This window comes from Sinocyclocheilus rhinocerous, unplaced genomic scaffold (genome assembly GCF_001515625.1).
Source record: "Sinocyclocheilus rhinocerous isolate Xijiao unplaced genomic scaffold, SAMN03320098_v1.1 scaffold15, whole genome shotgun sequence".
Taxonomy (NCBI): Eukaryota; Metazoa; Chordata; class Actinopteri; order Cypriniformes; family Cyprinidae; genus Sinocyclocheilus; species Sinocyclocheilus rhinocerous.
In genome coordinates this window covers 508,375-525,637 of record NW_015631053.1, presented here as the reverse complement: position 1 = coordinate 525,637, position 17,263 = coordinate 508,375, and the positions used below count along the sequence as shown (strand labels likewise).

The window sequence follows — 17,263 nt, the reverse complement described above, 5'->3', positions numbered from 1 at the left end:
ATTTCTGTATTGCGCAAGTGTAAAGCTCTGTTTTGGGGATTACGTCTCTTTATATCAGGCAACCCAGTTGTTTTCCTCTGCGGCCAGGTTAAACCTTGTTGTAGCCTATATATGCTCTATTCATTCTTTTTTAGAAACCTCGCACTTTTCTGCTCAATTTTAAACGTTGTTGTATTCAAATTAAGCGCGGTCCTCTGCTGCACACGTGCCACAATATCGATACTGGGCCAGCTGTATCGATACTCGTATCGTCAAATCTCTGTGACGATACATCGTCGTATCGATGTATCGAACACAGCACTAATCACGATGCGTCACATTTTCAGTTTATTTAATATTACTGCACATGGCTACATTTTCATATAAATTTTATATAAAATTAATTTTGTTCAAAATTTACTTTTTTAAATGTTTTATTATATAAGCATGCTACTTTTTAAAACAATTACTTATTTAAAATGTGTTCTTTCTATATCTGAAAGTTTACAGACAATCATAGTTACGGGTTTTTCTTTTTTCCTCAGCATTATTGCTGTTTGATTATTACTGATGAGATCACAGACAGTGGCAGCTTTAATAGACTAATGCACAGATCTGTTTCCACATATCAGATGTTTTGTCCTGCTCTGAAAACATAACTGACTGTGTTTACATCAATTCCATATAAAAGTATTCGGAGATGCAAGTGCATTTAACCGCAGCCGCGATCGCGCTTCAGGACAAACAAACACAAAACGCACGTGAAAGTCTGTCAGTACGTGAGTTTCGTGCATCTAATAGTACTGCAAAGCACACGTGTCTCACAGCGCAAATTCTGTGCAATGAAGCCCGCCGCGATTGTCTCCAGTGCACTTTAAATACAAAATACAGAGCGGCACAAAGCGCTTATGTGCATCCCGTGCACAGAATGATGCACTTGAAGCAACACGGAGTCACAGCGCGCAGCATAGAGAAGTTCAAAGCACAAAGTGAAGAGATATTGATGCGTAGTGTATTAAATCTGTGCGTTAGTTTATTGAGCCAGATTTAAATTTCAGTTACTGTGCTCGTGAAGAACAATTCATAGTGCTCTCTACTCCAGTGTTGTGATCTAACAGACACCCGGCAGAAATTAACACGATTTAGAAACAGCGCTAAACTCCAGCAAGATAAAGTCTTCATCTTTATTTACAGATCAAGTATAATATTAGGAACATTTAATAATCTTGGAGAGAGTTTTATCGTCTTGACTGTCGTAACCGAAAGCGACACGCAGATTGAATTAGGGGCGTGCTATATTATACCGTCCATGATAACACCGGTATACATTTTTGCATTATAAAAAAGTGTCATATCGCGATATCAGTGATATAGCTGACGTATTTACTAGGGATGCACCGAATGTTCGGCGGCCGAAAATAGCAAAAAAAAGCTGTACTGAAACTGTTACTCGTCAGTAACATTTTAATGAATTTTTACAAGGCATGTGACAGTGATGCGTGCATCTTCCCAAATTAGTAATGAGAATAATTCATAAATCTGCTGCTGTCAGCAAAAAGAAGCACTGAGGACTTCCTGTGGGTTTCCGCCAAAATAAAAGCTCCTTCAACATTCATAAATGTTAGTATTACTGTTGCTCTGTTAAATAAAATTAAAAAGTAAGATAATGATAATTACAACAGCTCTATTAATACATTTATTATAACATACACACATGGGATCTGTAATGTTTTCTAATGCTTAGCTAGGCTGCGTTTATTTGCATGCCTGATTCAAGAAGACGGTCTCAAAAATGGCACAAAATATTATTTTACTAACTTATTAATTTTGGACTTCCTGTGGGTTTCCGCCAAAATAAAAGCTCCTTCAACATTCATAAATGTTAGTATTACTGTTGCTCTGTTAAATAAAATTAAAAAGTAAGATAATGATAATTACAACAGCTCTATTAATACATTTATTATAACATACACACATGGGATCTGTAATGTTTTCTAATGCTTAGCTAGGCTGCGTTTATTTGCATGCCTGATTCAAGAAGACGGTCTCAAAAATGGCACAAAATATTATTTTACTAATTTATTAATTTTAAGTTAAATTGTGCTTTGTTGGTATAATGTCTGCTAGAATGTTAAAAAATGTTCAGTGTTAAATAAGCATTTTTAAATTGTTGTTTTGTATTAGTGTACAATGTTTTAAAATAATAATTTATTCCATGTAGTGTTCATTTCATTCATTTAACATTTAATATTGAAGGCATCCAAGTTATTTGACACATTTGAACTTTTATTTTTTTATTTTTTTAAATAGTTACTTTCCCTGGTAGTCAGTTACTTTTATAATGATGTAACTCCGTTACTAATTCAGTTACTATTTGTGAGAAGTACCAAGTAATTATAACTACTTTCACTGGTCACTACTATTGCACTATAATGCTGCTTCTGTCACAATAGATTTACACTTAGAATCAGTTAGTCTGTCATCAATGACAGTAGCTCATTAGAAAAGGATGGAAAATGCCCTTCATTGTGTTTGCAGTAATAAATGCTGCTGCCTGCCAGCTGCAATCACCAATACAGTGTTGTTCCCTATTTTTTTTCTGTATCTGATTATTGGTTATTGGGCTTGATCTGATGTGTTTGCGTGCCTGTTTTCAGACTGCACATCGGGAAGGGTGTCCAGCTGGAGTGTAAAGGCGAAGGCGATGTTTGGGTTCGCTGTCTGAGCGATCACGCCGTCTTCGTCCAGAGCTACTACTTGGACCGTGAAGCCGGCCGCGCTCCTGGAGACGCCGTGCACAAGATCTACCCCAGCGCATACATCAAGGTTAGAACGAGAAGCACGTCTGATGTTGAGAAGTGAGAAAATGAAGAAGAAATATTTGAGATATCTAGAAGCATTTTCACCACCATAAAGTATCAGAAGTGGAGAAAACTCACAACTTAAGGCAACCGGCTTCAGCACTTCAGCTTTGAGAATGCTTAATTTATGGAAAGACATTTAGTATAATTGAGATACAATTATAGTTGTTATTAATATTTTAAAATTGTGTGTGTGTGTGTGTGTGTGTGTATATATATATATATATATATATGTACTTACAAATGAGGATAATAGAAACAATCAAAATCAACAAAAGAGCAATGATATGCAAGGGCTATGACAAGGCTCAGTTAGCCTAACGCAGTACACTTAGCAAGGTTTTTATATATATGACATATATGACCATGGAGCACAAAACCAGTCTTAAGTGTTAATTTTTTAAAATTGAGATTTATGCATCATCTGAAAGCTAATAAGCTCTCCATTGATGTATGGTTTGTTAGGATAGTTTATATATTTACGGTAGGAAATTTACAAAATATCTTCATGGAACATGATCTTTACTTAATATCCTAATGATTTTTGGCATAAATGAAAAATCTATAATTTTGACCCATACAATGTATTGTTGGCTATTGCTACAAATATACCCCAGCGACTTAAGACTGCTTTTGTGCTCCAGGGTCACGTGTGTCATGTGTGTATATATATATATAAATATACACAACACACATCCATCCATATATTTATATAATATACACACATACAAAGAAAACAAGTAGATAGAATAGAAAAAGAATATAGAAGGCTAGTGTTAGTTTTTTTTTAGAAAAACAAGTAGTTAGTAAACGAATAGAGAGTGCAAGTGATAGAGGGTCAAGTGTTTTTTTTAATAAAAATAGAAAATAAATTGATAAAATAGAATTAGAATAGAGAGTGCTAGAGTTAGAGGGTCAAATAAAGATGGAAGAGATGTGTTTTTAGCCGATTCTTGAAGATGGCTAAGGACTCGTGGGCAGGTCATTCCACCAGGAGGGATCAGTTAATGTAAAAGTCTGTGAAAGGGATTTTGTGCTTCTTTGGGATGAACAATAAAGCGACGTTCACTTGCAGAACGCAAGCTTCTAGAGGCATATAAGTCTGAAGCAATGAATTTAGGTAAAGGGCTGCAGAGCCAGTGGTGGTTTTGTAGGCAAACATAAATGCCTTGAATAATTATAATATTAATATAAATATATTATAATTGTATCTCAATTATACTAAATGTCTTTCCATAAATTAAACATTCTCAAAGCTGAAGTCCTGAAGCGGGTTGCCATATATATTTTTTTCATTTTAGTTTAAGTTCTAGTAATTTTGTCTGTTTTTGTCATTTTTATTATTTTGATGTTTTTTATTACTTTTATTCTTTATATTTGTAAATATATGTATATAGCTTTTAATAGTGTTAATTTTAGTGTCTTTAGTACATCAAGTTGAACAAAATTAAATTCAGACATTTTTAAAATAAACATTAACTGAAATAATATATTTTATTTCAAGTAACTAATTTTAAATGTTTTTTTGTTTCGGATTTAGTTAACAGTACTAACCCTGGTATCAGATTATCAGTTAAAAATGGTCTGTGCCTTCCTCAATCTTAACAAGTTCTATAAACTCAAAAATTATGTTTTTTACTTGTGGATCCAAGATCAGTAAGCTAAGCTTTGCCATTACATTATAGAGATGTAGTAGTTTCTTTAACTTGTGTATCAGTTTGTTGGGCAAACTGAAAAGGTTATATATGTGTATATACTAACTGAATTGGTAATGTAATTGTTACTTGTAAAATAACTTAATAATAAAAAACTAAATGTAATCACAACACTACACAAGGCTAAAACACCTATTATAAAACAGATAGTTCCGGTGCTTGATTCTGATTGGCTGAGCCGCGTTCGAAGCTGTTGTAAATTACTCTACAAAGTAACATACACCTTTGTTTACGTTTGTCTGTTGCTCGGCAACCACTTTGTTGCAACCACAACTGTTTCTGAGGAGCTACATTGTTTGGTGGAAGAATACTGTTTTTATTAATATCATTACACTTTATTTGCTCGGTTTTATTTTGTGAAACCTTACTACGTATATGGAATAACCGTTTTATAAAAGCAATAAGCCCTGTGAAGCCGTGGTTTACAGTGAATTTATAACAGCTAACTCCGCTTCACGTCGTACCTAACAACGCCCCTTAGCTGTTATAAATACACTGTAAACCACGGCTTCACGGGGCTTACTGCTTTATTAATTCTGAATAATACATATGCAGCCTGTTAGTTGGACCATCACAAACAAACTTGACATTGCGCATCTGAAGTTGAAGCCGGAGCTCCTGCTCTGTCCTGCAGGTGTTTGATCTGCGTCAGTGCCACAGACAGATGCAGCAGCAGGCGGCGACAGCACAAGCAGCGGCGGCCGCTCAAGCAGCAGCGGTGGCGGGAAACATCCCCGGCCCCGGATCCGTGGGAGGAATCGCTCCTGCTATCAGTAAGTGCTCCTACCGCTTACACGCCAGAACTTGGACATTTGGGTCTCATACCTGCAAACCTGTCGCCTTTTGACATTGAAATAGGCCGTTCATATGAATTGTGCAAAAACTTATTTGAACTGTATAGTTGCTTAAATCGCAGATTTGAATAGCATAGACATAGACATTTAATAGCATAGACATTGGTGTTGTTTCAAAACAAAGTTGCTACCTAAACAAGTGTAGTTCTATTGTAATAATCAAAATTTTCCAGCATGATTTCTGCTGCAGTAGCATTGTGTATGGAAGCTTGTTTCTACTACGGAATAAAAAAATAAAGGTAACTGTGACTTTGAATTAAATTCTTTTTTTCTTGCAGTCGCAAGTTTATATTTCACAATTTACCAATGTTTTTCCTCAGAATTGCAAGTTTATATCTAGCAATTGCAAGTTATGCATTTGAAATTGAGTTTTCATCTTGCAATTTTTGCTGTTTTTCAGAATTCTGAGTTTATATCTCAATATTTTTATTTTTTCCCCTCTGAATTCTGAGCTTACATCTTGCAATTTTTACTTTTTTTTTCCTGGCAATTCTGATTTTTATATCTCAAATTTTTTTTTTTTTTCAGAATTCTGAGTTAATCCTTACATTTTTTTATTTGTTTTTCCCAGAATTCTTAATTTATATCTTGCAATTTTTACTTTTTTCCTGGGAATTCTGATTTTATCTAAAAATTTTTGTATTTATTTATTTTTATTTTTTTTTCAGAATTCTGAGTTAATCCTTAAATATTTTTATTTGTTTTTCCCAGAATTCTTAATTTATATCTTGCAATTTTTACTTTTTTCCTGGGAATTCTGATTTTATCTAAAAATTTTTGTATTTATTTATTTTTATTTTTTTTTCAGAATTCTGAGTTAATCCTTACATTTTTTTATTTGTTTTTCCCAGAATTCTTAATTTATATCTTGCAATTTTTACTTTTTTCCTGGGAATTCTTATTTTATCTAAAAATGTTTGTATTTATTTATTTTTTTTTTTTCAGAATTCTGAGTTAATCCTTAAATTTTTTTATTTGTTTTTCCCAGAATTCTTAATTTACATCTTGCAATGTTTTTTCTCTGAATAATGAGTTTATATCTTGCAATTAAAAAATTTTTTTTTTTTAATTCTTGGTTTACATCTTGCAGTCATTGTTTTTTCGTCGTCACAGAATATAAAAAAAGTTACTTGCAACTTTTTCTCTCACAAGTCTCGTTTGTTTAACTGTGAATATATCTCTCAATTATGATTTTTTTCCTGAGAATTGTTTTATAAAACTTTACATCCTGCAATTTTTACTTTATTCTTAGAATTCTGAGTTTACATCTTACAATTCTGACTTTTTCTCTCAGGATTGTAGAAAAAGTCAGAATTGTGAGACAAACTCAGAATTGTAAGCAAAAAAAATTAAGAATAGTGCAGTTAAAAAGCCGCAATTACTTTTTAAACATTTTATTGCATGGCGGAAACAAGCTTCCATATTTCTGAATCTGTTTTGGTGTAAAGTGCATCATGTGGTCACTAGGGCTGTTGAAAAACTAAATTTGAATTTTGTACTTAAATATGATCAATATTCGAATTATATTCAAATTTAAAAGGCATAATTTCAGTTAGGGGGGAAAAAAGCTTTTGACTTCTCTCCTGAGGCCACAAGAGGGTGCATTGAGCAAAATATTACTAAAGCGCATTTCTTCAAAGCAATAAAATAACATGACTATATGTGGGAAAAGTGCATAATGTTTAAATTAATGTTTATAAACCATATATAATTAATTAATTTGCTTAAACAATTAGAAGCAAAACAGCATCATGTATGCATAGTTTAATACAAAGGACCGAAAACCAATCACAAAGAGTATTTTTCTATTTAAAAACATGAGATGCAGTGGGATGGGAAAAACTGCCATAAAGTCTCGAGACATGTTTTTTAAAAGTTAAACTTGCGTTAATTTTACATTATTTTCTAAACATGCGTCTCTCTTGTGCGAGACACGAGTGCAGCGGTGATAGATGTCCCTCTAGAAAACGTGATAAATATGCGTTCTGTGTGAACGGCTCGGTTTCAGTTTTGATGTAAACAACATCATCTCCGCATTAACGTTCTCTTTTCCCCGACGAATATTCGAAATTCAAATTTTTTTTTTGACAGCCCTAGTGGTCACATGTTATCATAGATTTACCGAAGTATTAATCGCTCATGTAGGTTTGTCTGCGGCCGCTGGCATCGGTGTGGACGACCTCCGCCGGCTCTGCATCCTGCGCATGAGTTTCGTCAAGGGCTGGGGTCCCGATTACCCCCGACAGAGCATCAAAGAGACGCCCTGCTGGATCGAGATCCACCTGCACCGCGCGCTGCAGCTGCTGGACGAGGTTCTGCACACCATGCCCATCGCCGACCCCACGCCGCTGGACTGAGATCAGCCTCCGACAAACCCAGTACCGCCGAACTGTGCGAACGATGCAGAGAGTCAACGCCACACAGATCTACACGGCTGCATTTACTTCATTTGCTTATTTAGTTTTTGCCTGTGTTGCATTTGTTCTTGTAACATTCAGACCTTGAAGTGCACAGGACCCAGTGTTATATATCTATATGCAAAAGTGTTTTGCATGAAGATGATGCGCGGTTGCCAGCTCTGCAGAGGTGCATGCTGGGATTCGGTTGAGTCTTCAAGAGCTGTTTAAATGAATATGTTCCCAGACATTTGCTTCATGCTGTTGCTTCACTGGCCACTAGAGTCTCCCATTATGTCTAAATGATGCCATTTTCAGTCAGACTGGTCTTATTTATTATTTTTTTTTACTTTGTTTTGATCATCATCTCTTAATGCAAACCAGAGTCTCTCAGGCCAAACGTTTGTGGTCTGGAAATATGATGGAAATCATGTAGCATTTCCTTTTCTCTTGAGTTGCAGTGTTTGGGTTAAAGTGGTTTGGACTCGCAGTCGTATTAGCAGGTGTTGCATGTACAGAAGACATGCGTTTTCTTTCAAGCTTCTCACTAGCAGCTAATTGGCTTGACTTTTTTTTTTGTTTTTTTGCGCAAGTTTCTCACTGCATCCTGCTGACATAATCATAGCAAGACGTATTAACGGTTCGTCCAAACTCGTACACGCACGAGCAATAACAACCGGCTTTCTTCTGAATGCTTTTTCTTTTCTTTCAGCCGTGTACTTGTTCTAGCACTGTATGCATGTTTGTTTTTCTTTCCATCTTTCAGTTTCTCTTCTTTGCAGCCTGTGAATAAAAATGTTCTGCAGCTCTTTTACAGAAAACAAATTGGCTTCAGTACGAGGATGTGTGGTTTAACGGAATGGTTTGCCAAAAAATGAAAACTAGCTGAAAATGTACACACCCTCAGATCAGGATGAGTTTGTTTCTTCATCAGATTTGGAGAAATGTAGCATTGCATCAGTGTCTCAGCAATGGATGCTCTGCAGTGAATGGGTGCCGTCAGAATGAGAGTCCAAACAGCTGATAAAAACATCACAATAATCCACAAGTAATCCACAGCACTCCAGTCCATCAGGTAACATCTGGAGAAGACAAAAGCTGAAACAAATCCAGCATTAAGATGGTTTTAATTCACATAACCCATTCACTGCAGAGCATCCATTGCTGAGACACTGATGCAATGCTACATTTCTACAAACCTGATGAAGATCAAACTCATCCACATCTCGGATAGACTGAGGAAATTTACATTTTCAGGTGAACTGTTCGTTTAATGCGGTTTCGCAGCTGATTAACTGGTCAAAGGTCACAAGGGCTGCGTTTGATCTTTGTCTAAAGATCCTTTTACAGGAAACTGATGAATTAATACTTTTATACCATTAATCTCTCTGTTTTTAGAGCACACATCATGTTCCCCTCTGATGCCCGAGAATATCAGTTATAAATGATGGTCATGTATGGATATGAGATGAACCGGAACGGTGTGTTTTGATGTGAACGTTGAAAGCCATATGAAATGAACCTTACGGGAAATAAGATGTCAGTGTTATTCAGAGCTTGAGCTTACTCTTTTAGACAATCTTGTCAGCCTTGCATGTCTGGGAGTGAGTTCATATTCTGTTAGAAAAGAAATAGGAAAGTTCTGAATGAGAAGAGAACGCTTGTGAGAGCATTTCCTCAAATAGCTCATATTATTAGCAGTTTATCAAATACAGTATAATATGAAGTTGATTTTGAAGTCTTGTGTATTTCATATTTAGTCATCTTCACAGAAATGTTTTTGCACTTGTGCGTTCAATATCATAAATTAAAAATAATCATAAATCTGAAATATTGCAAACCATTTGCAAGTAAAACAGGATATGTTTAGTCTAGATTTAATATGTCAGGAATTGATTTGATCCTGAAAAGTTTGTTAGAAAAATAAATACTTATTAGGCTGTTGGTTAACATTAACCAGCCACCTGTTAGTAGTTTCAGAGCAGAGCATTACATTGACATTGTAATTAAACACAGCACTTATTTTTAATTTGTAGTAATGTGCACTGATGACCATAACATCAGTGAACATAAACTAAAAAAATATTCACTAAAAATAAGATTTCATAGATTTTGATTACATACATAGGTTTAGACATTCTTTGGATAATGTTAGAGTTTGAGATAACATAGACTTAGTTTATGTTTTTAAAAATCCATCACTGTATGTGTAATGAAACGCTCACTAAATCTTCATCTTATATTATTACATATGCATTTATGTGTAAAGACGTTTTGTAACGATACGATCCTGTTCGTTTCTCCATGTTAACTATGAACTAATATACATACAATTAGCATTAACATTATGATGATTTGCATATTCGGTTTGTGCGTCTGTATGTATGTGACGTACGTCTCCAAATTAATATTCATGTTATTTTTAATTTGTAGTAATGTGCACTGATGACCATAACATCAGTGAACATAAACTAAAAAAATATTCACTAAAAATAAGATTTCATAGATTTTGATTACATACATAGGTTTAGACATTCTTTGGATAATGTTAGAGTTTGAGATAACATAGACTTAGTTTATGTTTTTAAAAATCCATCACTGTATGTGTAATGAAACGCTCACTAAATCTTCATCTTATATTATTACATATGCATTTATGTGTAAAGACGTTTTGTAACGATACGATCCTGTTCGTTTCTCCATGTTAACTATTAACTAATATACATACAATTAGCATTAACATTATGATGATTTGCATATTCGGTTTGTGCGTCTGTACGTACGTCTCCAAATTAATATTCATGTAGTGGGCGTGGCCTATTTCAACAGGTTGCCGCTCATTAAGAAACGCTTGACGGCTGAACTACAAACATCGAGGCCTCTTTCATTAATTAAGGTAAAAACACTGAAAGTCAACCGATATTAAACAGTGATGTACCTCTTGACGAAAACATTCAAATAGATCTGAAGTGACTATATACTATATTATATTGGCTGCTATATTCGTATTTGTATCTTATGGAACTGGTCAATTCAGGTTAAATTAGTCTTTTTTTCCCTTTAAATTACTTCTAGTTGAGTCGCGAAACGGTACAGTTTGCTATTCGGAACTAATGTGCTTCGTCCTGATTAATTTTAGGAAACCTTAATTAACCTTAAAACAAACGTCACTGATGAATCTGTGGTGAAACGAAGACACGCCCCCGAAAAAATAGCCATTAAAAAATAAGCTCGGCAACATTTTCGTCATAGAATTTATCCTCTCAGGTAAATAAAAACAAATAGTTTCCACATCTTTTATCTTTTAACTAATTAAAAAAAACAATTTAATTGCGATTAATCCCACCTAACATTAAAGTTTTTAAATATACATTTATATTGCAATAATTTCACATTCAATCTTCAAATTAATGTACAAACAACGTAGTATATTTTTCGTATTTATTCAATGGCATCTTTTTTTGTATGACTGAAGGCCAGTATCACTGAGAAATCGTTCTCTATAAATTTTTTTTCACCCTAATATTTAACCATTGGCTCTAGCCATTCAACATTACAGTATAGAGAGCTATCAATTCTAACATTTATAAAAAATAACTTCTAATATAAGTGAACTTAAAACAATCTTCACATAAACCCATTATAATAAATGTCATATTTAGCTCCCTGTACCCTTCAGCAGAAATATACAGAAATTGAATAAAGTTATCAAACACTAAATTCTAAATTAAATAGATGAATCCTTAAAGCTATAAAAGTTATTGATTTCTCCTTTGATTAACAGACATAACCGCAGCTGGTTATTAGTTTATTTTGGCTGCTATAACTTTAAGAGCTTTAATTTTGACGTCACTACTTTAAACCTTATTATGAAACTGGACACTCATCATCAATTACATAGATTATATATATATTGGTGCTGTCAAAATTAGCAAAATTATATATATATAAATCATAAATCTTCGAATATATGAATTACTGTAAAAAAATATTGTCCTGGTTTTTACGCAAAATATTGAGGCAACTGTTTGCGTTTGGAGTATTTTGAATTTATAAAGTTGTGTGTGTTTGTATGCATATATATTATTTAATAGTATTAATATTGTCTTGGTTTTATCAACAAAAAATTGCATTCGACTTTTGAATATTTTGAGCTGTATGTGACCAATTAGACACCCTTAAGTTATGTCAACAATTCTCCATGTAACCCTAATATATCAATTAAATTAAAGAACTTTATAAGTATTGCTTTTTGAGTAAAGCAATAGCTTTCAGGCTCTAATCACCAAAACCCAGATATAACTCATTTTCTCTTCTAAATCCAACACTAAAAGAACATAAAATAAACATGAACAAACCTCCTCTTTAATGCGTCTTGCTCAAAAACAATTTTGAATGTTCTTAGTCAACTCCCATTCAAAGCATGCTTCCCTATTTCTATTTGTACACAAAAAACGCGTGTGACAAAACGTTCAACAATTGTTTTGCATTCGCGCATTTAAATTTAAGCAAATTGAGCAAGCAGCAAAAATGCAAAAAAACTATTTGTCTAAAAAGTGAGCAGTTTGCATAATTGTAGGAATGTTTAAGCAAAATCCCTTCCGTGCTTCATAGAGTCAAGCCAACAAACGAAGAGTTGTACTTTTCTTTTCTTTTAGAATTTCCAACACAGCTCAGTATTTCTAAAAAATATTTATTATTAAATTAAATTAAATTATTAAAGAATTTTCTGCAGGGGTCATTTTTCAACCTGATGTAAACACAATTACAGAACTTACCAGTAGAATAACAGAATGCATTTATGTTGCACTTTATTTAGAGTTTTTGTCACTGTATGAAAAAAAGTGATTATTTTTCTCCCGATTCTTCATCATCTACGCTCCACAGACAAAACAACAGCGTTCAGGTTTGGAGCGCTGTGAGGGTGACTCATTGTTGCGACAGCCAACACAACAAGGCCTCGTTTCAACAAGAAAAGGTTTATTAATTGAAAGACGAGCCACAAAATTAAGAAAACGTAATAAGCTAGCTAGCCTGAGCTCAAGTCTGAAATATTCAGAAAAAACAAACTACATGTGTCTTGGATAATTCCTATATTTCCCTCATATCGACACACTAAATGTTAATATATCATTTTATAAATATAAAAGCTCCCAGGTTTTGTTATCCTTCATGTAAAATACACAATACAAATCACTCTACACATATTAGTAAGCTTTTACCAATTTTCAAAGTATATAATTTACTAAGAGGTAAATTGGAACAACACACAAAAAAGAAAAAAATACATGTGTACTGTATATGTAAGGTACATCATCCAAAACGATAGAGAGAGAGCGCGGGGGGGAAATATCACAATTTACACTTTCAAACATATCTGTCATTGAACTGCTTTAAAGTAAGGGACTGTAAATAAATATCCTTCCATTTTATCTCAGTATTTACATCTAGGACTTGAGTTCTGAGCGTTTTCTCAGAGTACCACGATGCTTGTGCTTGCATTTGAACGCGCTACAGCAGGCCACGACTCACTACGTAAACAGTCAAATGGCACTTAAAATATATTCCAAAACCCCCCGAAATAAGACGACAGAAACCAAGCATGTCACTCTACGTACGATAGAAAGAAACCAAAACGAAAACGAAAAAACCTCATGATGACACTGATAGTGCAGTGCTCGTATTGGTGGAATCCCAATATAGTTCTGTTCATGTCATTTCATCAGCAGTTGAATCAGTTTGGGTGCCTTTAAACTGCTTATGTGTCAAAGGTGAGTGTGGCGTTTTGGGGGACGTCTGTCCATTGGCTTGTACTGGTTCTGGAGGTCTTGGTGAAATCAAAGGCACTGAAGTCTCTAGTCAGTGAAGCTGCCTTCACGCTCCTCAGGGGCTGATATGTTGATATCATTGCATTGATATCCAGAGTAAGGTTGCAAACGTCCATTGAGGATTTCCATTTGAATTTTAGTGTCTTGGTCAGAAAAGAAAAAAAACCCCCCAATGCAACAAAGAGAAGACTTTCCGAATCAAAAGTAAGTGAACCCCGTTTTGGCAAAGTTTGAGTAGAAACACAAACGGAAAATGACTGAACTGTTCTATACTTTCTGGCACGCTGTCCGAAAGCGAACTCGTGATATTCTAGCAGCACGAGAAAAGGCATGCAAGACCAAAAGCACTTTGAGTCGTGTCGTCGCACACGCTCAACACATCGACCCAACTATCCAACAGCGAAGAGCCATCTATAATCCAGGCACGAGGACAGAAGAAAAACCAAACCAAAGCTCTTCTGTAGGAACGAAAACCATAACGAGTAAATTACATAATCTCTGAAATAATTCTTCAGCTGTAGAAAATCTTTAGTAACTGGTCGTTACGCTAAAAAAAAAATTTGACTTTCACAGATTGCACACGTAAATATAAACCAACATCACGATTATCAGAAACTCGGACGCACGCGTCTGACGGAATCTCTTCAATTGAGCCGCAACGATCACGATGGTTTTTACTTTAAACGTTCATTGAAACTAAGATTCATAATACATTTCCATTAAAAAAAAAGATGCATAAAACAACATGAAGCGGCTTCTGTGCACACAGTCGCTCACTGAAAATAACGTCAGTAGTGAAGAAAATAACGCCGTTTCCAGTTTCCAACTACAATTTTCCAGTGTTTTCCACAATAGTACAGCAATTTACGACAGGTCAAGTATAAAAGTTATGTGTAAGGTAGTTGTACCTCCTGAAACCAAACAGCCGACTTCATGCTTAACTTCACTAACGGATGCCATGATCTCCTGTCCATCAGGGTAACATTTCACAGTAATTAAACCTAAACCGCAAACAAACAACAACCTAGATCTATTACTAAATGAAACGCCATCGTCTAAAAAAAAAATAGTGCTATAACTCTTCATATATATATATATATATATATATAAATAAATACACATGCATGTATATATTTAAGAAAAATGTTATGTTTACATAATAAATATATTTATATATAATATATTTTAAATTATATGAATATAAATATACACGTGTTTGTGTATATGTATATATATATATAAACATAATAAATATACACAGCACACACACATATATTATGTAAACAAAACCTTATTTTGGATGCGATTAATCGTTTGACAGCACTAAAAAAAATAAAATTAGAGCTCGCATTTATCAAAATATTTAGTAGTACAATTTACATAAATGTTTTGAGACTGAAATCCGCTTGTTTGTGAACGAGACCCAACTTATAAACTCTTTATCTATACTAATACTTATCAGCGTTTGGTCCACGGATCGTGTCGAGGAGGGCAGCTGATGTGAAAGTAAAATGACAACATATGGGTCAGCAAATAAGAGACGCGATCCCGTCAGGATTTGTGTTTAAGTGAGGTAGAGCGACGAGATACACACGACGACACACACCTCGGCCAAATCCACGCTTCACCTGACGATTGAGGCGACTAGGGAGCGTTACTGTGTGTTAGAGCAAACCACGGATATACTATGAATATTCTCTAGCGGTGTGGTTCTCCGTACAAACACGCTTCAGAACAAATGAAAAGCTGTTGTTTGGGTTAAGGCACTAAGATGAACCCGAGGTACATAAAATCCCTGACATTCGCTCTGTTCTGCAACGAAGCTTCGAAATGGCCCGGGACAGCCTGGTGTCTCACACTTGTGTTTTTGGTCCAATTAGTAAAAAGAAAAGACCCACAATGCAGTTCGCACATGCAGCATATATGTACAATGACCAAAAACAAACAAACTCATTTTCAAGCTACCAAACGACTAAATCTGCAAACAGAAGGCAATTGGAAACACTCGGACAAGTTGTCTAGCCTGCTTCGATTATAGCAGCACAGTTACACAGCGAGACGTTCCACTTCTTAACCAAAGAGCCAATTACATCATCTAAACAAAACTGTAAACAATGACCAGTACAGTAACAGAGAAGTCATCAATATCGACTAGGCAAATGATACGTAACTAGTGGCTTGGATTTGAGCTCTGGGTCATCCACAAATGTTTTCTTTTAACCCAGGTGAAAAAAAAAGTACACTTCCATAAAGTGCACTATTTTCGCGCACTAATTTTGTTCTTAATATACTAAAAGTGATTCTTTAGTACTTAAACTTAAGATCACCTAAGTGTACTCAACTGTGCTATTTTGGGACACCATGAATATGAACTAATATTTCTGTATTTAAAAAATGTATTTAGTCACCGCTTGTAGAGTGTACTAGTGTATGAAAGTGTACTACAAGTAATAACTAAATACATTTTTTAAATACAGAGATAGTACGCTGCAAAAAATGATTTTGTTACTTAGTATTTCTGTCTTGTTTTCTAGTATAAATATCTAAACATTCTTGAATCAAGATGCATTTACTGTACAAGTGAAATGATTTAAGATATTATGTCATGTTTTCTGTTAAAAAAAAATATAATAATTTGTTAGTTTTTCCTTAAAACAAGCACAAATATCTGCCAATGAAGCAAGAAAAATAATCTTGTTTATCCTTTGAATTAAGATTATTTTTCTTACCCCAGTGGCAGATATTTTTGCTTGTTTTATGGAAAAACAAAAAAGTTTGATAATTTGTTTTTTTAGAAAACAAGACTTAATATCTTAAATCATTTCACTTGTACAGTTGATGTTTAGATATTTATACTAGAAAACAACACAAAAATACTAAGTAAGAGAATCATTTTTTGCAGTGTATTTTAAAAATGCATTTTAGTTTATATTCGTGGTGTCCCAAAATAGTACACTTAGATGATCTTAAGTTGATCTTAAGAAGTACTGAAGAATCATTTTTAGTATATTAAGTACAGAATTAGAGCACTTTCAGTATATTATGGAAGTGCAGTGTTTTGCACCTGGGAACATTAGGGCTTTAAACTTTACAATCAGCATCTCATCACATCCTAAAGTTGATTTACTGGAGCTCTGCGGATGCGAGTCTCTTCCGTTTTCGCTAAGGATAAGACTGGATGTTTTGGAGCCGGATGGCACTGAGAGCGCAGACACGGACGGGCTTTCAGACCGAGGCGTATGTGTTTGCCACGCTGCCGCAGTGGCGGATGGTGCTGGTTCCGCTCGAGCTGAGGATGTGCTCGGTGTGATTGCCGGCGGTCGAGGGCAGAGCGCTGAGCATGCTGGGTTGAACCACGCTCACCACCGCGCTGCTGCCGTCCTCCATCGCTCCCACCTGCAGCACCTGGATGACCTCCGGCTCCGCTTTCTCCCGCTTGGTTAGAGGCTCGTCGGACTCCTCCATTTCCTCGTCCAAATCACTGTCCATCTCGCTCACCTCGTCTAGCACACACCAGAAAGAAGAATGTCATTCACAACCCATTTCACTTCAGTAATGCAATTTGAATTCACTGCAAAAAATGATTCTCTTAGTATTTTTGTCTTGTTTTCTAGTATAAATATCTAAACA

At 34.8% G+C, this 17,263-nt stretch overlaps 2 protein-coding genes across 2 annotated transcripts in view; one reads left to right on the top strand and one right to left on the bottom strand.

The window, feature by feature from the left end:
- The window catches only part of smad4a (SMAD family member 4a), a 25,981-nt gene extending 17,609 nt beyond the window's left edge, over nucleotides 1–8,372 (top strand). Inside the window, exons 10-12 of the mRNA XM_016554073.1 lie at nucleotides 2,637–2,805; nucleotides 5,190–5,328; nucleotides 7,555–8,372. Coding sequence (XP_016409559.1) covers nucleotides 2,637–2,805; nucleotides 5,190–5,328; nucleotides 7,555–7,766 — 520 coding nt within the window. The 3' untranslated portion in view covers nucleotides 7,767–8,372. The remainder of the gene's footprint in view (nucleotides 1–2,636; nucleotides 2,806–5,189; nucleotides 5,329–7,554) is intronic.
- Nucleotides 8,373–16,631: 8,259 nt separating this feature from the next.
- Nucleotides 16,632–17,263, bottom strand: part of rfx3 (regulatory factor X, 3 (influences HLA class II expression)) — a 39,572-nt gene continuing 38,940 nt past the window's right edge. The window contains 1 exon segment of the mRNA XM_016554071.1: nucleotides 16,632–17,136. Coding sequence (XP_016409557.1) covers nucleotides 16,859–17,136 — 278 coding nt within the window. The 3' untranslated portion in view covers nucleotides 16,632–16,858.